This window comes from Rana temporaria, chromosome 1 (assembly GCF_905171775.1).
Source record: "Rana temporaria chromosome 1, aRanTem1.1, whole genome shotgun sequence".
Taxonomy (NCBI): Eukaryota; Metazoa; Chordata; class Amphibia; order Anura; family Ranidae; genus Rana; species Rana temporaria.
Genome location: NC_053489.1, coordinates 613,778,080 through 613,802,163, shown reverse-complemented (window position 1 = coordinate 613,802,163; position 24,084 = coordinate 613,778,080). Strand labels below are relative to the sequence as shown.

General features: G+C 42.2%; 1 protein-coding gene across 8 annotated transcripts in view; it reads left to right on the top strand.

Annotated features, from left to right (window-relative positions):
• The window catches only part of CTBP1 (C-terminal binding protein 1), a 556,415-nt gene that overhangs the window by 518,176 nt on the left and 14,155 nt on the right, over positions 1-24,084 (top strand). For 7 of the 8 annotated variants that reach the window (XM_040335253.1, XM_040335255.1, XM_040335259.1 and 4 more), the window contains 2 exons: positions 2,051-2,168; positions 10,865-12,051. In XM_040335253.1, coding sequence (XP_040191187.1) covers positions 2,051-2,168; positions 10,865-11,051 — 305 coding nt within the window. In that variant the 3' untranslated portion in view covers positions 11,052-12,051. Of the gene's footprint in view, positions 1-2,050; positions 2,169-10,864; positions 12,052-24,084 lie in introns of those variants that run through there. The other variant, XM_040335258.1, reaches the window with a different exon arrangement.

The window sequence follows — 24,084 nt, the reverse complement described above, 5'->3', positions numbered from 1 at the left end:
CACAGCTCCTTTCTCTATCGGCAACATAGAGGGCATCCTGACTCTCCTGTAGTCCAAGGGAGGGGTCGAGCATGGCACTCCACACCAGGGAGAAAGCCTTGCATTACTGTGTGGAGTTACAGACAGAAGAACAGGAAGTGAGGATTTCTCAGAAGAAATAAGGACATTTAAAAGCAAAATTGAAGGATGAGGTAAGTGAAGGAGGACTGCACTAAGGTAAAGGAAGCTATTTAGGATTTTTTTTTTTTACCTTTACAACCCCTTTAAGGCGCAACTCCCTCCAAACAAAGAAGGAAAAGTCTAAAATATAACAATATTAACATAAATAACGTAAACTAAAACAAAAAAACAGTTCACATGTACCACTTCTAGAAGTAAGTGAGCCGCCTATCATTAATCATCAATAGGATATGATGCAACCCATGTCTCCTAGTAGGAATTAAATCTGGGGATAGTTTGACTCCTTGTGGCAAAAGAAATTCTCATGCGTGTATTGTGTTTTAACTGTAAAAATAACTTCAGATAGAGTAGAGGCTGTTGTAGACTTCCATTTAAATGGTTATAGTTTGTTTTTCTGCGAGAGTATGAGAATGTGTTACTATAGGTCTAGATTTCATTGGGAATGAATGGACCCCTATGTTGAGAATAGCCAACTTTGGTGTAGGTGAGATATTGAGTCCTGTAACTTTATTGATTAATGAATACACTTCTGTCCAAAAACATTTCACTTCCTTACAATACCATAATATGTGCAGGATGCCGCCTCTTCCCCCACACCCCCTCCAGCAATTGGGAGAAGAGTCTGGGTAAATCAGCGCCAACCTCATAGGTCCTGTGTAGTATTTTCAACATCAGTTGCCAGTGATTTACGCAGTGGGAAAAACAAGAGTGGGATTGAATGGCCGATTGCCATTCTTTCTGTGTAAAGTTGGTTCCCAACTCCTTTTCCCAGTTTTGCATATTTGATGATTTTGGAAGCCTCCACTGTATTGTAACTTGTTTTAAAACCACGACAGCCCCTTTTGTACTGCCGCGGTCAGACTTCAAGTGAGACCAGGTTTTTCTATGGACACTATAATGTATGTTCGGGTTATTTTTGTGAAGATAGGCAAGTTGGGTATAAGAAAAAGAAGTTTAGAAATTAACTCTTTGTAGGTCTATATCCCTTCCCTTATCCATGGATGAATATTTAAGTTGGGTATAATGTGTTCATATATTTGTTGTTTTTAGAAATCTGTGCACTTATCCAAAGTAAAAATCAATGAAAATAAGTCATGGACAGCCGCACACCAAAATAAACCTAAAAAGGTAGCCTTTATTGGTGTAAAAAGGATAAAAAGCACAGCACAGCAAGCAGTGGGGTAAAAAGCTGACGCGTTTCACACAATCAGTCAGTGCTTAGTCATTTGACTAAGCACTGATTGTGCGAAATGCATCAGTTTTTACCCCACTGCTTGCTGTGCTTTGTAGTGCTTGTTATCCTTTACACCAATAAAGGCTACCTTTTTAGGTTTATTTTGGTGTGCGGCTGTCCATGAATTCTTTTCATTGATTTTTGCCTTGTGCATTGCCAGCACCCACGGTCTTTGAGGAGGACATTGATTGCTTATTGCATTTGCCTGGAGCGGCGGTCTCTTTTTCTTCACTTATCCAAAGTGTCATGGGGTACTTTGGTATGTAGATTATTCCACGCTAGTAGTGTAGCATCTATCAAGGGGAAGGGCTTATAGTTTGGTTTCATATGAGTCAGACTTGACAATAACAGGGCGGGCAAGTGTTTGTTGCCCACCATGTTAAAATGGAACTTTTCATGTTGTATGGGGCTACATATTGTTGCCAAAAGCATGCAAGAAAAAAAGGGTCTAAAGATGTGTGCATGCCCAAGACTTTAGGTATAACTGGTTAGATTTATTTGTTACACATTTATTGGCAATTCAATCCAGGATTCAAGTCCAAATTGAATATACAATAATGGAGTATATATAAAATATTTTAATAGAACGTATATATAAATCTTTAATGTCTGAATCCATTTTACTCCTCTTAACAGGTCGTATCCCTGACAGCCTGAAAAACTGTGTCAATAAAGATCACTTAACTGCGGCGACGCATTGGGCCAGTATGGAGCCAGCTGTGGTCCACCCAGAACTGAATGGCGCTACATACAGGTAAAGATAGACTTTCCATGGATGGTTGTAGTAATTGGGTGGTGGTATATATCTGCATTGTGTGCAGTAGAGGACTCGCTTAATGCACCAGATGGGCTTTATTACTACTTGTGGGGATCACAAACCCATTGATGGTGACGGGTAGATTGTGACCGACCCGGTTTTTCCACCAACTCCTCTGCATGTCAACATCCCACCCATTCACCCAGCAGCATGCAGATCTAAAAGCTGGTAGGCCTTCTGTCTTCCCTCAAGTGTGCCATAGTGTCCAGGTGAGACATCTAGTACAACTTGCAACAGGGGGTGAATGACGGGCACTGTGCCTCTTCAGAAGAAGCAGGTGGAGATTGAGCATCTGGAATGGATGCAGAGAAAAGTAATGACAAACCTGGAAGAACACTTAGATCATGGAGACAAAGAAGTAGTAAGAGCAAGTCAGCAAACGACCAACACATGGAGTTCTGATATTGCATTCTTATTCTGTCTCATTAAGGCAATGGACTAGAATCCTAACATGTTTTGTGCCACCTAGCCCTCAGCCCAGGTGCCCCCCCTTTCCCTCCCATGTTCCTCTCTATGCATTACATGCTACAAACTCCTGAGCTCTGCATGTGTACTAACTTCTACACTCAACATTACATGCTACTGAACTCTGTTACTACTCGCCCTTGTATTCTGCCCTACATACCAATAGCCCTTGCACTATGCATTAAATACTATTGACCCTTGCACTCTGCAATGCATAGTATTGCACTCTGCGCTGCATACTGTTGACCCCTTCGTCGCATACTATTGGCCCCTGCCCATTTTATTACTGACCCCTGAACTCTGCATTGCTAATGTTCTCTTAAATCTTCAAACCTTCCTACCGCACTTTTTAATGCAGCCCTGTGGGGTTATTGCCTGGTTATCTTTGATATCTTCCATGTTTGGGTAAATCTCCTGAATCTCCACTTCTCCAAGGTTGCCTACCCATGCCTTTGTGTATGTAAATCCTCCCTCCAGCAGCTGACATGGTCCCTGCTCTGCCTGACAGTACTGACATTGCCAACATTACTGTCAAGCAGACAGCTGGAGGAAAAAACACAGGGCGGCAACGCTTTCTAACCCCCCTCCACCCCACCCCCTTCCTTCCTCTCTTGTCCCTAGCTCTGCCGCCAGATACAGAAATAGGTGAAGAAAATCCCCCTGTCTCTTCACTTGTAAATCAGGTGAAATTGAAATAGACAGATGAGGATTTTTTTTTTTTTTGTGTGTTTATCTCTGCTAGAATTACGTGTTTTAAGCTCTGACAATGTGATTGGGCTCCTAAGAAAGCGGAGATTATTGGACTCTGTATGCCACATTTGAATGTTGTAGCACTAAAAGCTAAACCTGTAATGTATTTTTTGCCCTGAAACCAGAATTTGCATCAGAGAATGGATGTTTTCATAAGAAAGTGTCCCTACCTCTCCTACAATATAAGCCATACCTATTCATATCAGAAATGTTGCTCCATTGCCCTCATTAAAGATGGCCGTCTCTTGGTGTCTCTCTTCCTGTTTCTCTGCCTTTTTTTTCTATTCCACTTCCTTTTCGAATGACCGTTATGATCGTGTAGAAGCTTAGTACCTGCCCTTTAACTCCTGCAGTTGCACCCCTTTCAGTAGGACTCCTACTGCTCCACTAGCTTCTATATCCTGATATACATATATTCATGATTGTTTTTTATATTTAATAATGACAGGGACTGGAAGTGGCGTTAAACGCTGCCTTTTATAGTTTTGTAATATTGATCGAGCGTCTGCCTATCCCAGAGGTAAAGATTACTCGTCTCTTAGAGGAATATGAGATTAGGGGAGAGTCCAATATATTGATTTATCTTCTGAATTATCATCATCGTTCTGATCTGTCATCATTCCCCATTGCAGCACAAAGTTAAAGATCACATCATAAGAACAGGCTTCACTCAGGCATACATAGTATTAGTGAATGGATTGACGTGCTGACGAGGGACCATGTTAAAGCTTGTTGCAGGCAAAATTCATGTCTGCGTACTATAATACTGTTTCTACTGGAAATCAAGGAGTTTTCTTGGAGATGAATTTGATATCTACTTTGGATTCTAGTTTTTAGCAGAGCAGTTCCCCTATAAAACGTTCCCTGTATGCTCTTGTTGAAGTTAACATTTTTATTTATTTTTTGCTAGAAAATTACTTGGAACACTCAAACATTATATATATTTTTTTCGAACATCCTAGAGAATAAAATAGTGGTTGTTGCAATACTTTTTGTCACCCCGTATTCGCACAGCGGTCTTACAAGCACACTTTTTTTTTTTTAAATAAGACAACAGTAAAGTTAGCCTAAATTTTATTTTTTATATATTGTGAAAGATGATGTTGCGCCAAGTAAATTGATACCCAACATTTCACGCTTCAAAGTTGCACCAGCTCGTGGAATGGCGACAAACTTTTACCCTTACAAATCTCCATAGGCGACGTTTGAAAAATTCATGTTTTGAGTTAAAGGTCGTCTAGGGCTAGAATTATTTATCTCGCTCTAACGCGGCGATACCTCACATATGTGGTTTGAACACCGTTTTCATATGCGGGCGCTACTCACGTATGCGTTGGCTTCTACACGCGAGCTCGGCGCGACGCGTTTAACATGTTTGTTTATTTTTCTTATTTATTTTAACTTTTTTTTTATTTATACATTTTTTTTTTTACTTTTATTCCTATTCCAAGGAATGTAAACGTCCCTTATAATACAACAAAAGCCATGAAAGGACCTCCTAAAAATGAGCCAGTGACGTCTAATTTCCCCTCACTTCCTGCAATGCAACACGTTAACATGCACTGCATTTTCTCCACAATATTATGCACATCAGTACATTGAAATGCCTTACAGTGCGTCAGAACATGCTGCTCATGAATGCAGCATATCCAGTTTATTTTTGCAGTGCGTTTGTGTGAACTGAAGCCTTTGGAAATGAGGCAAATTGCCTTTTTATGTTGACTGCTTGGACACCAATGCTGCAGCTGTGAATGAGCCCTGGTTTTAGTACTGTAGCAGCCAGTGAGAACACGCTGCTATAAAAACCCTACAGAGTGCGCGTCAGCAACCAGTAGATTGTGGACAGGTGACTTTTTTAGATCATCAGTCTGGGCTCGCTGACCCTCCATTCCAGAGCATCAAACAGTGCGGAGGGACTACTTGTAAAGTTGTAGTAGGGAGCAGGAGTCGCATAAGCTGATGCCTCATTTGTAGTGCTGTCTCCTGTCCCATGCGTAGTGATACCAACTGCACTCCACCTCTTATCCCGGCTAGTGGTCTCCAGAGGGGTGCCAGCAGCAGCAAAGATCTTCAGGTCATTGTGAAGCAATACACTGGGCATAATAGTATTGGGCTGCTTTCACACTGATGTACTGCGGATTACCCACACCATCTGTGCAGTGTACCTGAAGCTTTCCTGTGGGTTTGCTGCACTTAAAGTGGAGTTCCACCCAGAAATGGAATTTCCATATTTTGGAATCCTCCCCCCACCACTCCCCCCCCCCCCTTTGGTGTCACATTTGGCACCTTTCAGGGGGGAGGAGGGAGCAGATACCTGTGTAATACAGGTATTTGCTCCCACTTCCGGGCATAGATCGCCTTGGCTACTTCCACCGCCATTTCTGTCGTACCGCCCCCCCGCGGTCTTCTGGGAAGACGCACAGGTCCCAGAAGACCGCAGGGACCAGTGGGGACATGCAGCGCGACTCGCGTATGTGCAGTAGGGAACCAGGAAGTTGAGCTGCAAGGCTTCACTTCCTGATCCCCTTACTGAAGATGGCGGCGGCAGCTGCCGATCCTCAAGCGACAGATCGGCTTTGGCTGCCAACATCGTGGGCACCATGGATAGGTAAGTGTCCATATATTAAGAGTCAGCAGCTGCTGTACTTGTAACTGCTGGTTTTTAATATATATATATATATATTTTTTTTAGTGGGACCTTCACTTTAACTATAGACTTCTATTATATCCTATGGGCTTGGAGCACTTTTATGTAAGGGTTTTACCACCACCACCCCAACTTTACGCGTGAACGAGCCCTAAGGGTGCCACTGCTCATTCACAAGTACAGTAGGCACTGCTGGTTCTCTGAATAGTGATCCGAGTGTGTGTTACAGGTGGGGAGGAAGCAATATATTGCCGCCTCCACCACCTGATTCAAACCCATGATTGCCGTGCAATGCACGCGATTGCGACGCGATAGAACAGCAATTAGTTGTTTCAATCTGGTGTGAGGAGGCAACACTGTGCCCAGTGATCTTTGACTTCTCCATGGTTGTACATGTAGATCTCCACCTCTTTAAGGTTGCCTACCCCTGCTAAAGAGGTTCTAAGCCAGGGATCCTCAAACTTTGGCCCTCCAGCTGTTGCGGAACTACAAATCCCATCATGCCTAGTCATGTCTGTGAATGTCAGAGTTTTACAATGCCTCGTGGGATGTGTAGTTCCGCAACAACTGGAGGGCCGTAGTTTGAGGATCCCTGTTCTAAGCCAAGGGTGTTAAACCTTTTGACCTTCCTGGGCCACATTGGAAGAAGAGGAATAGTCTTGGGCCACACCTAAAATCAACTTTTAATAAGGATAGATGGTCAGAAAAAGTCAGGAAGATCACAGGTTAATGATCACTGATATAGATCATGTACCTATAGCGCCTTTCACACGGGCTTTTCGATCAGGTCCATCTGTCAGTTTTTCAGGTGGACCTGATCGGACCCTCCAATCTCCCCCTATGGAGTGATGAATGTCAGCGGCGACACCTGCTGCTAATCCTGTCTGAGAAATCCAGACGGATGGTGAACCTATTTTCCATCAGTCTAGCACAGTGGTTCTCAACTCCTGTCCTCAGGTCAGGTTTGCAAGATAACTGAAATATATCACAGGTGATATCATTTTCTGCTCAGTGATTGCATGATTCTAGTCCGCGTCTCTCCAAGGTAATACTTCAAATCTGGCCTGTTAGGCTGGATTCACACCTATGGAGTTTTGGTGCTTTTTACGTTTTGCAGATTTGCACTACATTTCATTTAACATGGTTTCCTATGGAACATGTTCTGTAGAGCAAATCTGCAAAATGCAAAAAGCACTAAAACTGCATAGGTGTGAATCCAGCCTTAGTGGGTCCTCAGGACAGGCGTTGAGAACCCCTGGTCTAGTGGATCAGATGAAAAGGGACAGGCGGTCAATTTTCATCCAATCTTCCCATAGAGGAGAGCGGGGCTATGACAGGTCCATGTTTGCACAGTGAGCAGAGACGGACCTATCATCCGCCTGCTCAGCGGGGATCAGCGTCTCGATCTGGCTGAGCAAAGAGGAGTCCGCTGTGCAGACCGCCCATGTGAAAGGACCCAAACGGAGTAATAATACTTTTTTTTTTTTATTATTAATAAAGTAAAAGAGGGCAACATATAACTAATCTGATATTTGCTACTGTTTTTGATAAACTAATCAATATCTGGTTTGATGGATGTAGTCTCGATTCTCAATGAATTCTCAAGGTGCCCTTCAGATATTTTGGTCCTAATTTTGCCCTTTGTATGCTTCATCCTTGAAAATAGTTGCTCACAAATAATACGGTAGGTGCTGCTGAAAATTGATGACCTGGATAAGGTGTGATTGTGAAGAGTGGGATATTTTTCTTTGAAATTATAAAAGTCCAGTCAAGAGATGCACTCAATTTTTTCTTGGGCCTCATGTGTTCACTAAGTGTAAATGCATTTTTACAAAAAATATTAAGGATAAAAAATTATTTTAAATAAGTTTACAATTTTATAGCATAGCAGTATTGGGTCGCAGGTTGAACACCCCTGATCTAAACATTGCTCACTCAAGCCAGAACTCTGTTTGGCAGGCATTCCACTTTCACTGGTGCATCCATATAATTGAGTTGTGGTCTGATTGGTAAATATCGCGGGGTAAATGCTCTACAGCAGTGATGGCGAACCTTGGCACCCCAGATGTTTTGGAACTACATTTCCCATGATGCTCAACTACACTGCAGAGTGCATGAGCATCATGGGAAATGTAGTTCCAAAACATCTGGGTGCCAAGGTTCGCCATCACTGCTCTACAGCATGCTACTCCTTATTCGTCTTACTGTACAATTATTTAAAAAATAATGTTAGGCTTGTTTTGAATGCGTACATTTGTTTTCTACTTAATGTTTAAAGTGGTTGTAAACATCAGTCATGAAATCTGAACAAAGCACACCTACAATTCTGCTCATAAGTTTACATACCCTGGCAGAATTAGATTTCTTGGCCATTTTTCAGAGAATATGAATGATGAACACAAACTTTTCTTTCAATTGTGGATAGTGTTTGGCTGAAGCCATTAATTATCAATCAACTGTGTTTATTCTTTTTTAAATCATATTGGCAACAGACACTACCCAAATGACTCTGATCAAAAGTTTACATACCCTGGTGATTTTGGCCTAACAATATGCACACAAGTTGACACACAGGGGTTTGAATGGCTATTAAAGGTAACCATCCTCACCTGTGATATGTTTGTGTAATTTGTGTGTGTGTATAAAAGGTCAATGAGTTTCTGCACTCCTGACAGACCCTTGCATCTTTCATCCAGTGCTGCACTGAGGTTTCTGGATTCTGAGTCATGGGAAAAGGAAAAGAATTGTCAAAGGATCTACGGAAAAAGGTAGTTGAACTGTATACAACAGCAAAAAGATATAAAAGGATAGCCAAGAAATTGAGACTGCCAATCGGCAGTGTCCAAACACTAATCAAGAAGTGGAAAATGAGAAGTTCTGTTGAAACCAAACCACGGTCAGGTAGACCAACTAAAATTTCAGCCACAACTGCCAGGAAAATTGTTTGGGATGCAAAGAAAAACCCACAAATATCTTCTGGTGAAATACAGAACTCTCTGAAAACGTGGTGTGGCTGTTTCAAGATGCACAATAAGGAGACACTTGAAGAAAGATGGACTGCATGGTCAAGTCGCCAGAAGAAAATCATTACTATGCAAATCCCACAAAGTATCCCGCTTACAATTTGCCAAACCGCACAGAATCAAGCCTCAAACCTTCTGGCACAAAGTCATTTGGAGTGATGAGGCCAAAATTTAGCTTTTTGGTCACAACCATGAACACTACATTTGGAAGAGAATCAACAAGGCCTATGATGAAAGGTATGTGTGAGCTACAAAGGCACAGGAAATTTGGTCAACATTGTTGGCAAGATGAATACAGTATGTTATCAAATAATTTGGGAGGAACATTAGCATTCATCAGCCAGGAAGCTGCGCATTGGATGTACTTGGACATTCCAACATGAGAATGATCCAAAACACAAGGCCAAGTCGACCTGTCATTGGCTACAGCAGAATAAAGTGAAGGTTCTGGAGTGGCCATCTCCGTCTCCTGACCTCAATATAATTGAGCCACTCTGGGGAGATCTCATTCGCGCAGTTCATGCAAGAGAACCCAAGAATTTCCAGGAACTGGAGGCTTTTTTCCAAGAGGAATGGTCAGCTTTACCATCTGAGAAGATAAAGAGCCTCATCCACAAATACCACAAAATACTTCAAGCTGTCATTGATGTTAAAGGGGGCAATACACAGTATTAAGAACTTGAGTATGTAAACTTTTGATCAGGGTAATTTTGTTAGTTTGATGCCATTATGATTTAAAGAGATTAAACACAGTTGATTGATAATTAAATGGCTTCAGCCAAACACTAACCATGAGTGAAAAAAGTTTTTGTGTTTATTATTCATCTTCACTCAAAAATGGCTAAGAAATCATAAATTCTGCCAGGGTATGTGAACTTATGAGCACAACGGTATCTGTAGTGTTTACTAGTCTATCCCCAAAGCTCTAAGTGTCGCTTCTGTCTGGTGCTTCATTCCTCTGTTATCAGCATGAGTCCCTTCTGAGAATATTTCCTGACACATGGGATAAAATTTGTGACGGAGAGGGTGATGAGCACACAGCTTGTCTATTCAGATTACAGCTCTGCATGTTCCTTCTTTCCTCTGCCTATGTGGGGGGTGGTGTGTCCCTTTCCTCCAATCGGCTCTCACGCAGTGTTTAAAAGTAGAGATGGGCTGGGCATGTTCAAAATTCCACCTACCCGATCCTGCCAGGAAGCAGACACTGCACATCGCTAATCACAGGTAGTGATACATTTCCCGATCTTTGCAGCTGCATGTGGGATTTCGAACACGCCCGAGTCCATCTCTAGATAAGCGCTGTAACTAGAGTTGCCACCTCATCCCTTTAAAACAGAACACATATGAATTACACAGGTTCTGAGGCTAATTTAATGCAAATAAGGCACCAAGTGAGTTTAATTACCTCCTTAATCAGCCACAGAACCTGTGTAATTAATATGTGTTCTGTTTTAAAGGGATGATTTGGCAACCCTAGCTGTAACTGCAGCTGTCCACACCCTCCTCTGTACTCCTCACAGATGTTGAAGGATTTTATCACAAATCTGCACTTTTGAAGGGTTGTAGACAAGAGAGGACAGCAGATAAACAAGTAAATCTTAGGAGGATTTGTTTAATTTATGTGTATCATCTGAGGCTGTTCACTCCACTGGGTATATGAGAGGGTTTACAACCACTTTAATTTTCAACTTCTGAAAAGCAGACATCATGTATCACTCTGTAAACTGACCCAGAGTTTCTTATAACAGCAGGTACCCTCCAGGTGTCGTAAGCATGGCCCCAGCTGGCATCCCAACTGCAGTTGATGCAATCGTCCCCAACGCCATGCCTTTATCCCATGGTCATCCTGCCGTGGTTCACCCACCCCATACCCCTTCTCCTGGCCAAACCGTCAAACCAGAGGCTGACAGAGACCATCCGAGTGACCAGTTGTAGCCAATATCCTGTATTAAAATGAAAAAGATGACCATTCCCTGCATTGGAGAACTGGAGATCAGCGGAGACTGAAGATGCCTAGAACATGAAGATCATTGTCATCTGGATTCCGGATAGAGGCAAAAATAATGAACTTGTGGATCGTAACTGTTTTTAGAAATTGGTCCAAATATACAGTATAAAAAAAAGAGGCAAAGAGCATTTGGAAACTTTTTTTTTTTTTTTTTCCCCCTTCATATTAAAAAAAAAATGTAGTTTGTCCCTGTTCAGTGGACTGACCTCACTGTTCTGTGTCCTGTTTGGGTCCTTTGTTAAGCAAGAGAAGTTAGTAGTTAATTATCTCATGAATGTACTTGTCTGTGTACAGTTTTTAGAACATAAAAAGGGTTTGTTTGCATAACTATCGATAGGGGAAAAAACATAAGGGAGGCATTCAGCAAACCACATTTGAAATGGAGAAAAAGCTGAAAAAAATATATATAATTTTGTTTTTATATGTTGTAACATGCCCAGTAAACAAGGCAGTTGGCAACCTTCTCAGGAGAATACATTTTCCCATTTTATTTTCTTTAAAACCACACAGTGCATTGTTATTTTTTACCTGCTTGTCTTATGTATATTTTATTTGCCACAAAAGCTTTTTTTTTTTTTTTTTTTTCAAAATTAATTTTGGCATGGATTCCCTTTTATTTCAAATGACAGCATTACATTTTTTTTTTTTTTTAAGAGAAATCAAAATTTCGTATAAATGAGCATAGTGCTTCTTGTCAACAGTTTATGAAAAACAAAAAAATTGAAAAAAAATAAAGTATATATTATTGGTGGTATGCGGGAAATCTAGACTACTGAAAGGTAGTACATTTCATTGCCTACATTGATTCCTTCCTGGTAATGTGGTAGGCTAGCAATATATATTTTTTTTCTTTTTGGTTAAAATCATGTTTGTGAGTGTAACCATTTGTATGAATTATTTTAAAGGAATAAAAACCCCAAATACTTATGTGCTTTGTTTTAGAAGACTTTTGTATGATGGCAGAATATGACCGCGACCCTGATATAATGAAGGATTGGAGCTTGTTCAATTTTTTAAGTACATTTTCATAAATGAGGTGGAAAAAATAGAAAATTCACTTTGCAAAAATGTTCCCAATAATGTATAAGAAAATGAAGCAAACAGTTTTTGTTCTCGCATTATTAGATTAATAAAATTGGCATAATTTCACCCTATTTACTAAGTTAAGTGAAAATGCGCTTGCTTAAAGTGGAGGTTCCCCCTAAAAAAAATTCTAACAATACATTGAGAAGACTACACTGCGGTTAGGCTGTTTTTTTTTTGTACATACCTCGATCTCGCCGTTTCATCCCTCGGCTTCCGGGTATGATTCTTTCGGGTCTGGGCGTTCCTAGTTGATTGACGTTCCTCCGTCCGACGCATACTTGATGTCACGACTTTCCGAAAGAAGCCGAACGTCGCTGCGCGGGCGCCGTATATAGCCGACTCTACGGCGCCTGCGCAATGACCTTCGGCTTCTGTCGGAAAGTCGTGACGCGCAGTATGCGCCGGTCAGAGGAACGTCAATCAACTAGGTCCAGCAAGAATCAGACCCGGAAGCCGAGAGATGAAACGGCGATATCGAGGTATGTACGGGAAAAAAAAAACAGCCTAACCGCAGTGTAACCAGTCTTCCGAATGTATTGTTAGAATTTTTTTTTTAGGGGGAACCTCCACTTTAATGAATGAGGTATTGCACTCTTTAAAGTGGATGTAAACCCGAAATTCTTTTTTATTTTTTTAATGTCACAATTTAGGGTATAAGATTTCCTATCATCTGTGCCCAGTCTTGCCACACAGTTAATCCAGCTCTGAGCAATCCTCTTTTATTGTTCAGTGAAATAAAACGGACTTACAGAGAAAAACCCTAGTCCGTTCCGCCCCCTTGCTGTGAGTGACAGGTTATACTGACATATCTCGTGCACTAGCCTGAGACAGAGGCACATCCTGTGTAAAAAGTTCACAAATCACATCCCTCGCCCCTCCCCCCCTCTCCCTTCCAGCTCTCCCAGGATTGGCTGCATTTACTGTGTTTTGACTGGATGTTTCTCATCATGGGGTGTGATCCACAGTTATTTATATTGCTTTTTTTTCATCAATATTTTTTCACTTCTCACATATACCCATTATAGTTTAATATGTGTATATTTTGTCACAGATTTATTTTCACATTTATTTAGGATTGTTCAAAATAACTTTTGCACATAGCGCTACTGTTTTGTTCATTCAGAATTTTTCACATATCATTCACATTTTTTAAAGCGGGGGTTCACCCGAATTTTTTTTTTTAACATTAGATTGAGGCTAATTGTGCGAAGCAGAATCGGGTGTTTTTTTTCAAACCAATGCAGTACTTACCGTTTTAGAGATAGATGTTCTCCGTGGCTTCCGGGTATGATCTTCGGGACTGGGCGTTCCTATTTGATTGACAGCCTTCCGACGGTCGCATACAGCGCGTCGCGAGTTGCCGAACATCGGTGCGGCTCTCTACGGCGCCCGACGTTCGGCTACTTTCGGGAACTCGTGACGCACTGTATGCGACCGTCGGAAGGCTGTCAATCAAATAGGAACGCCCAGTCCCGAAGATCATACCCGGAAGCCGCGGAGAACATCTATCTCTAAAAAGGTAAGTACTGCATTGATTTAAAAAAAAAAAAGCCTCAATCTAATGTTAAAAATAGATTTTTTGGGTGAACCTCCACTTTAAGTAGCTGCTTTTTTTGGGGGTTTGTATATTGATTGGCGCCCAGTCACAGATTGGCGCCAATCTGTGACTGGGAGGGAGACCTGGATCGCCAGTTCACGACCTGCCAAAGCAACACATCTTGACATTTATCCATAGATCCTCCCTATGCGCTAAGACACAGGAGACAAACTATAAAATCTTTACGAGATGGTATAGGACCCCGACTCTGCTGCATAGGTTTTTCCCGGCGACCTCTGAGCTTTGTTGGCGCTGTCAGGGGGAGGAGGGCACCATTCTTCACATATTTTGGTCCTGCCCTCGCTTGCAGGGTTTCTGGGGGGAGGTTTGCCACGTGACTCAGAAATTTTCAGATCGCACGGTACCAGATGACCCGGCCTTCTTCCTCCTGCATGCCACGGATACGCCGACCCGTGTTCACAAAAAATCGGTGGTGAGAAACCTTCTGGATGCGGCCAGAGCCTGCGCCCCCCTTAACTGGAAGTCTCCCTATCCCCCATCTGTCGCACAGTGGCTTCGGAGGGTAGATGACGTCAGCAGACTGGAGGATTTGATACTCTCAAGTCAACAAAGGCAGGAGGCCTACTCCAAGACATGGCAACTATGGAACATTTTTAAATATTCCGATGAGGGACAAAGCCTCCGGGGAATAGCCCCGGTGGTGTGAGCCCCTACCCCCCCTCCGCCCCGGGCGGGCGCGGAGGCGTTCTGATGTGCCCGTGTACAGGCATACACACCTCACCTGGTCCCTGCCCCCCCTCCCCCTCCCTCCGAGTGCTCACGCGGTCTGGGCAGCACCACCTAGTACTCCTCTTTTCTTTCTACCTTACTGTCTTCTTTCTTGTCTCTTCTTACCCTTCCTAAAGATATACAGGAAAATGAGATGAGGGACAGGGCCCACAGGGCAAAGGGGCACAAATTTACGTGACCTCCTGGGCGCTTCGCACCGGTTGAGGGACGGGGTTGGGTCTAAGACAGACTTGACGAGGCAATATCTTCCTGTAGACATGTCACCCGGGAGCCCTCGTCCCTTGCCGTGCTTTGTGCCAATGAAATCCCTGTCTTGTGATGTTATCAGTTGTATTATTGTAAATGTAATGCATTTCCAGTTGTTGTAGCCCCTGTGGGCCGGCCTCTCTGTTATAAATAAAGAATAAAAAAAAAAAAATTGTGACAAAATATACACATATTAAACTATAATAGGTATATGTGAGAAGTGAAAAAATATTGATGAAAAAAAGCAATATAAATAATAAAATGTTCCAAGAAAAAAAAACGTTCATCCAGTAATAAAAAGGATAATTTTAACAAGACAAGTCCATAAGTGATTAAATTCCAAGTGATTAAACTTGGTGTCCAAAAAAATCTTAACTGCTTGCCGACCAGCCGCCGCAGTTATACGGCGGCAGGTCGGCTCTGCTGGGCGAGATCACGTAGCTATACGTCATCTCGCCGAGCAGCCACTAGGGGCTTGTGCTTCCCCCCCGCTCTCCCCTGACGCCGGCGCGCGTGCCCGGCTGTCGCGATCATCGCCGGGCACCCGCGATTGCTCGTTACAGAGCGAGAACCGGGAGCTGTGTGTGTAAACGCACAGCTCCCGGTTCTGTCAGGGGGGGAAATGACCTATTGTCTGTTCATACAATGTATGAACAGTGATTTGTCATTTCCCCATGTCAGTCCCACCCCCCCTTCAGTTAGAACACACCCAGGGAACATGATTAACCCCTTGCTCGCCCCCTAGTGTTAACCCCTTCACTGCCAGTGGCATTTTTATAGTAATCAATGCATTTTTATAGCACTGATTGCTATAAAAATGCCAATGGTCCCAAAAATGTGTCAAAAGTGTCCGCCATAATGTGGCAGTACCGATAAAAGGTGCTGAATGCCGCCATTACTAGTAAAAAAATAAAAATATTAAGAAAAATGCCATAAAACTATCCCCTATTTTGTAAACGCTATAACTTTTGTGCTTATTGCGATTTTTTTTCTTTTTTTTTTTTACGACAAATATGTAGACTAATATGTATCGGCCTGAACTGAGGAAAAAAATCGTTTTTTTATTTATTTTTGGGGGATATTTATTATAGCAAAAAGTTAAAAATATTTTTTTTTTCAAAATTTGCGCTCTATTTTTGTTTATAGCGCAAAAACTAAAAACCGCAGAGGTGATCAAATACGACCAAAAGAAAGCTCTGTGGGAAAAAAAGGACGCCAATTTTGTTTGGGAGCCACGTCGCACGACCGTGCAATTGTCAGTTAAAGCGACGCAGTGCCGAATCGCAAAAAGTGGCCTGGTCTTTGACCAGCAATATGGTCCGGGGGTTAAGTGGTTAAACAATCTTGCTTGAAACCTTTCACCACACCATAGTGCTCAGTGACTCCACCCTATTTGAAGAAGTCCTGAGCGACGGAACTGGTCTAGGAGTGGTTACACGGAATATCGACCACCGTGTGCGTAGTGCTTTGAAGTGAAGAGGGGAACGAACGGAGCAGGGGGTGAGACTGACAGTTTACCTTGGGTCCGCCGAGACCATAATACAACAAGCTTATTGCGAAATTGTCTTTTTTGGTTTGGAGCCCACTGCTGAGTTCATTGTTGAAGTGTCTCTATTTGTTTTGCTAAATGTGAGTGCAACGTGTGAAGGTTTCCTATGCTGTTTTTGATAAATTTGTTTTGATATACTTCACTATTGGAGCCATTTTTACTTTTACATGTGGAGCAACTTCTGATTTATGTGAACACTGGTGGAATTGATTTATTTTGTTTGGAGATTATTTCAGCTTTATTGCCATGCATGCGAATGCAGGCATATTTTATTGGTAAGCGCAATTCCTTTGGGTGTGGAGTCGCTGAGCACTATGGTGTGGTGAAAGGTTTCAAGCAATATTGTTTAAGAATATTTTTTTGGACACTTTAAGTTTAATCACTTGGAGTCTGATTGTTGGATTGGATTGGAATAAATACTTATAGAGCGCCGAATGCGAGTTGTGAAACTTGCGTCTAAGCGCTTACCAACAAGCTGGGGTTATCCAGTTCCCAAGAGCAAAAAGAAGAAACTAGGACATCTAAGTAAAAGAGGGGAACAGACAAGAAATAAACAAATATAAAAAGAAGGGGGGGGGGGGGGTGTCAGGGCACAAAAAGCCTATCCCTACTCCCTGACCATGGACCGCAGCCTGGGATTAAGGCAGCGTCCTGCTAAGGGCTTGGAAGGCCAAGTCTCTATCTGTAGGCTTGTGAAAAAAGAAGTGTTTTCAAGTCCTTACGGAAGGCCATCAAGGAGGAGGATGCTCGGAGCTGATGAAGGAGCTGGTTCCAAAGAGAGTTCCCCAGTGTTTGGAGCCGGCGGCCACCTTTTGAAGCTGATCGACTAGATTGAATAATTGCTAACAGGGCGTCAGTCGAGCGAAGCTCTCTGGGTGGACAGTAGTGTTGTGTCATATTCCATAAATACATCGGACCTAATTGCCAATAGGCCCGAAACACCAGACAGAGTGCCTTGAACTCAACCAGTTTTGCTATTGGGAGCCAGTGTAGATTCTTAAGCACCGGGGAGATGTGATTCCGCCTTGGGCAGTTTGTGACTAGTCTTGCAGCATGATTCTGTGTAATCTGCAATCGTTTTATCCACTTCTGTGGGAGCCCTAGAAAGAAAACGTTAGAGCAATCTAACCTAGAGTGGATAAGTCCATGAACTAAGATCATACGGTTGTGCTGAGTGAAGAGATTCTTAATTTTCCGTAACTACACACCGTAATGCAAGGCTTTCTCCCTGGTGTGGAGTGTTGTGCTCGCCCCCTCCCTTGGACTGCAGGAGAGTCAGGACGCTCTCTACGTTGCAGATAGAGAAAGGAGCTGGGTGTTAGTGGGAGTCCTGACTCTAATGTAGTCCAAGGGAGGGGGTGAGCACGACACTCCACACCAGGGAGAAAGCCTTGCATTGCGGTGTGTAGTTACAGACAGAAGAACAGGAAGTGAGGATTTCTCAGAAGAAATAAGGACATTTAAAAGCAAAATGGAAGGATGAGGTAAGTAAAGGAGGACTGCACTAAGGTAAAGGAAGCTATTTAGGGAAAAAAATTACCTTTACAACCCCTTTAAGTTCCAAAGTCTAGATGTGCAAAGTAAGCAGAGCTTACGTTCCTATCCCCCCCCCCCCCCCATCTATTTGATGAGGACATATAAATACTTTTTCCTTTGATATTACCGTATTTTCCTGCGTAGAAGACAACCTTGTATACTTAAAAAAAAAAAAAAAAATCGGGGGTCGTCTTATACGCAGGTATATGGGTGTCAGCCTGCGGGACGTGCAGGTAAGTAAAGGAGGACTGCACTAAGGTAAAGGAAGCCATTTAGGGAAAAAAAAAATTTACTTTTACAACCCCTTTAAATATAAAACAAATCTTGGTATACACCCTGCAGGAGTAGTATAAAACTGATTTAGACAATGACCAATTCAAGGGCCGGATACCTCCCATTAGCAAATAGATACTCTATTGAAAAATGAGGGACAAATAAATTACTGCAGTAATGGACAACGTTGTAATTAAAGCCCTGCTGAACCCAAATACCCTGCTACCCCCATCATGGAAGTCCTTATATCCAAGATGTGGACGAAGGATGGTGCAGCAATTTTATTCTGCTACTTTTAGGAGAACCCCAATATTGAATCCACCCTTGGATTATTTAATTGGTCCTTGTAAAGGCTTATACTTGTATGACAGCAACGGATGGTGGAAAGGGAATGGTTTGGGAGTTAATGGCAACCTTGCCTGTAGTTGGGCTGGAAAAAAAAATGATATTCTTTTTAGCAAATCACAGGTTCCAACAGAAATAGACGGTGTTTTTTGCCCTATAACAATACCAATCAGTGTAGAATTTATATTGCTGCCTTTAACAGTGTATGTCTGTGTAGAGGGCTGCATATTGATCGTGGTGGGCAGTATATGAGTATAAGACGTTCAACACAGTTCACATCTAGACTTTGCAACATTTTGCCCACTCTTATTTGCAGAACTGCTCAAGTTCAGTTATATTTGATGGTGACCCTTGTGAACTGCAGTCTTCAAGTCATTCCACAGATTTTCAATGAGATTTAAGTCTGGGCTCTGACTAGGCCATGCAAGGACATTCACCCTTTTCTCCCCCAACCACGGTGTGGTCATTTTTTCTGTGTGTTTGGGTCATTGTCATGTTGGAAGATCTTCCTCAAGATTTTGAAGGTATTTTGCCCCATCCATGTTTCTTCTATCCTGACAAGTGTCCAGTCCCTGCTACAGAGAAACACCCCCATAACAGGATATTACCACCTCCATGCTTTACTGTAGTAATGGTGTTATTTGGATGGTGAACTGTATTGGATTTCCACCAGACATATTTTTTGGTGTTAAAGGGGGTTGTATCTATGCCTTAAAGGGTCACTAAATGTAAAAAAAAAAATGTATTTAAAATAACAAACATGTTATACTTACCTCCACTGTGCAGTTCGTTTTGCACAGAGTGGCCCCGATCCACGTCTTCTGGGGTCCCTCGGCAGCTGTCTCTGGTCCTCCCCACAAGAACTCATCACCTTCATGTGAGAGAGATTGCATGGTGATGAGTCCTTGCGGGCGAGCTCCCGTGATACAGCGTGCAACACAAAGAGAGTTCAACGTTTCGAAGCCAAGCAGGGCCCCTTCGTCAGGCATGTGATGCCTGACAAAGGGGCCTTGCGTGGCTCCGAAACGTTGCACACACTATACGTTGTTGTAAACATGCTTTAAAACATCCGTTTGGACGTTATTTACGTTGTTCCATGGTGTGCTGGCAAATATTTCTACTGTGTGTGTGTATGTGTATGTGTATATATATATATATATATATATATATATATATATATATATATGTGTGTATTACACACACAGTATATGTTGTCTATGTTTAATGTCTTATTATATTGGATACCAGTGAGTACTGTTGTTGGGAAATACTAGCTACTGATTATTCACTAATTATTTACTAATTGTATAATTTTTCTTTTTTTTGTAATTTTTTTTTCTTTTTTTTTTTACAATAAATGTGGTGAAGTTATGCAGTCATCCATTCATATTCAGGCACATTTTTAAAAATGTCCCTGTATGTGACGAAGTGTTCTTTGTAATGAGAATTCTAACCTTGTTTCATTTTATTCACCAAGTGTAAAATCATTTTAAGGACACAGAATGTTTAAAAAATGCCAGAGCTGCTGCCAAGGAAAAGCAGCGTTAGAAGTATGGGGGCGGGTTTCCCCCTTTTTATACTTCCTTCCTGGATGCTGCATCTGTCCCCCGGCGCCTTTACACTGAGAACCAAGCCATCAAACATTGTTGATGGCTTGGTTCTCACAGATCCCGCATTTATGCGCTGGACGTAGCGTATCTAAGATACACTACACCACCGTAACTTACTTTTTTTTTCTTAATCCACAAAGAATCCGCGCCGTAAGTTACGGCGGCGTAGTGTATCTTTGGCGGCGTAATGGCGCGGCATTCAAATCTCTGTGATGGGGGCGTGTTTTATTTAAATACGTCGTGACCCGACGTAAACAACTTATTTTTTTAACTGCGCATGCGCCGTCCGTGGGGGTATCCCAGTGCGCATGTTCGAAATTAACCCGGAACAAGCCAATGCTCACGACGGTGACGGCATTCTACGCAAATCCCTATTCGCGAACGACTTATGCAAACGACGTAAAAATTAAAAATTTTGACGCGGGAACGACGGCCATACTTAACATTGAGTACGCCTCATAACAGTAGCTTTAACTATACGCCGGAAAAAGCCGAACGCAAACGACGTAAAAAAATGCGCCGGCCGGACATACGTTCGTGGATCGCCGTAACTAGCTAATTTGCATACTCGACGCGGAATTCGACAAACGCTACCTAGCGGCCTAAGACGTACGCCTTTCGGATCTAGCCGAGATGCCGTCGTATCTTGTTTTGAAGATGCAGCGCTATTGGGGGGCGGTGATGGCTACTGTTAATGCTATATGGAATCTTCAACTACCTATGGACCCTAAATTGTGTGTGTTGGGGTGGTTAGATGAAGAAAAGTATATGCCATATACTTCTATTGCTATTCTAAGGGTCCTATTCTTGGCTAGGAAACTTATCGCTAGGAAATGGCTTTCTGCATTGGCCCCCACACATGCGGAGTGGATAATGGCAGTAAAGGACTCACTTGTTAGGGAACAACTTACATTTAAGCACCGGGGCAACCTGGGGAAATTTGAGACTATATGGGGCCCCTGGCTGGATACCCCAGGTCTAGCACCAACTCGGTTGATGCAAAGTAGAATTCTTGGGGACAGAGACGTAGTGGCCATCGGGAGGGAGTAGAAGGAACAGGTGAGAAGGGAGGGTGAGGTAAATAACCTCCTAAGATAGAGTTGAAGAATATAGAGGTGCTATGTGGACACGTATGCTTTGAAAGATATGCGAAATCTCTTGTGATGAAATGTAACCTGTAAAAAAATTTGTAATGTATTTAAAAAAAAAAAAAAAAAAAGTGTGTTTTGTATGTTGGAAACTCAATAAAAAAATAATCTGATAAAAAAAAAGAAGATACAAAACAAAGATACGACGCGCAAAAATTTAAATTTACGCGCCGTATCAAGAGTTACGCCGGCGTAATACTTTTGTGGATCTGCCCCATGTGTTTAGTAAACAGCAGTAACTTCTTGCTCTACATGTTTCGCCAAACAATGGCTTCCTCAAGAGACTTCAGGTAAGTACTGCATGTTTGGTCACTGAACTGTGATGTGTGTCCCAGATAAACATTGTTGCGGCTCAGATGTATGAAGGATATTGATATTACGGAGATATCTGGTGTATCCAATGGAACAAAATTTGCTTTCCAGAGTTGAGGTTGTTATAGTCACAATGGTAAAGGGATTGGGGGGGCAACTCAATTTTAATATCCATGATTTAGGAATGGGAACTCCAACAAGCTTATTGAAATGTGATGGTCAGGTGACCCGAAAATTGCTGCTGTTGCTGACCTTTGCTTATTTCCTGCCCTGTGGAAGGCTGAGGTCTCCCAGATCAGTCCCATCCTTTTATAGGTCCAGTCCTCTCTACTGTCCAGCAATAGGAAAAAATTAAGTGTTTTTTTTATTACAAAGTACAGTAGTTCTGTAAAGACAAGTACTGTATGATAAATGTCCCAGGCTTCTACATCAGAGAAATCAATTACCTCCTTTCCTACCCTTTAGTGAAGTGCAGTGATGGAAACAATTATCATCAATTTTCTTTTGTTTCGGAGGAAGGAAATTGGCAGATTAATTTTTTTTTTCTTTTTTTCTTTTTTTTACTCTGGCATGTAGTTGATGGAATGACAAGTAAAAACATTCCTAATCATTCTTAATTGAACTGCTTTATAATTTTCTTGTTGAACGCAACATGAGCCTTTTCTGAAATTGCTGATTTAATGAAAACGAAAGAGTGAGAGGTTTGCTGTGCAAGTTTACTTTCCATCTGTAATGCATTATGAAAATGATTTCGTATCCCTGCACATAACGAAGCACAGGCAGCGTGGATTAAAAGCTCTGCGAGCAAACGCTGTGAAGAGCTAGCACAAATGTTCAAAAATCGATGGACTTGAGTAAAAAAAAAAAAAATTGGCCTAAATGGAATATGTTAAAAACACCCTTTACATACACACTTATACATACACTATGGGGGCTATTTACGAAAAGGCAAATCCACTTTGCACTACAAGTGCACTGAAAGTGCACTTGGAAGTGCAGTTGCTGTAGATCTGAGGGGGAAGATCTGCTGATTTTATCATCCAGTCATATGCAAGCTAAAATTATGTTTTTTTATTTTCCTTGCATGTCCCCCACAGATCTACAGTGACTGCACTTCCAAGTGCACTTTCAGTGCACTTGTAGTGCAAAGTGGATTTGCCTTTCGTAAAAAAAAACCTATATTGCCAAAAGTATTGGGACACCTGCCCTTACACACATGAACTTTAATGGCATCCCAGTCTTAGTCTGTAGAGTTCAATATTAAGTTGGCCCACCCTTTGCAGCTATAAAGTTTAAACTCTTCTGGGAAGGCTGTCCACAAGGTTTAGGAGTGTCTATGGGAATGTTTGACCATTTTTCCAGAAGCGTGTTTGCAAGGTCAGGCACTGGTGCTGGATGAGAAGGTCTGGCTCACAGTCTCGGCTCTAATTCATCCCAAAGGTGTTCTATTGGGTTAGGGTCTCAGGACCTTGCTTTGTGCACTGGTCCAAATCATTTGGTGGAGGGGGGATTATGGTGTGGGGTGGTTTCTCAGGGGTTGGACTTGGCCCCTTAGTTCCAGTGAAGGGAACTCTTAAGCCCCATACACACTATCAGTTTTCCTGATGGTTTTCTTTTCAGGTTTACCAAAACCATCTAATATGAGGTCAAACCTTAAGCGTTTCAATTTGAATGCAATCAGGCAGGTCCTTGTACTACATGGTTTTGGTAAACCTGAAGAGAAAACCAGTAGGAAAACTGATAGTGTGTATGGGGCTTTAAGGCATCAGCATACCAAGACATTTTGGACAATTTCATGCTCCCAACTTTGTGGGAACAGTTTGGGGGTGGTCCCTTCCTGTTCCAACATGACTGCGTACCAGTGCACAAAGCAAGGACCATAAAGACAGGAATAAGCAAGTTTGGGGTGAAGGAACCTGACTGGCCTGCAACCTGATAGAACACCTTTGGGATGAATTATGAGGAGAGACTGCAAACAAGGTCTTTTCGTCCAAATCAGTGTCTGACCTCATAAATGCGCTTCTGGAAGAATGGTCAAACATTCCCATAGACACACTCCTAAACCTTGTGGACAGCCTTCCCAGAAGAGTTGAAGCGGTTATAGCTGCAAAGAGTGGGCAAGAGCCGAGAACCCCAAGCAGAGAGGTACAGTGTGTCTCAGCAGAGGGATCGAAGAGCTCAAGTAAGTAAAATGGGGGGGGGGGGTGCTGGGGGCCGGTCAATGTCAGAATTTTTCTTTTACCTTAACCCCTTTAAGCTATTGGTGAGAAGATCACTTAAAGGGGATTGTTGAAAGGACTTTGCACATGGGAATATTCTAGCACTGGAAATAGTCTAGTTGCTTCCAGGATGGTAGACTTTACCAGTGCCCACTGATTACTGACTGTTATCATTTTATGCCAACCTTTTAATTCCTTTTTTTAGAAATTTGCCTATTTCGGCAAAAGTAGTCCTTTTGAAATGTTATTTTTTTTTTTGTATATTGTTTTATCAGTTCTTGTTTTAATA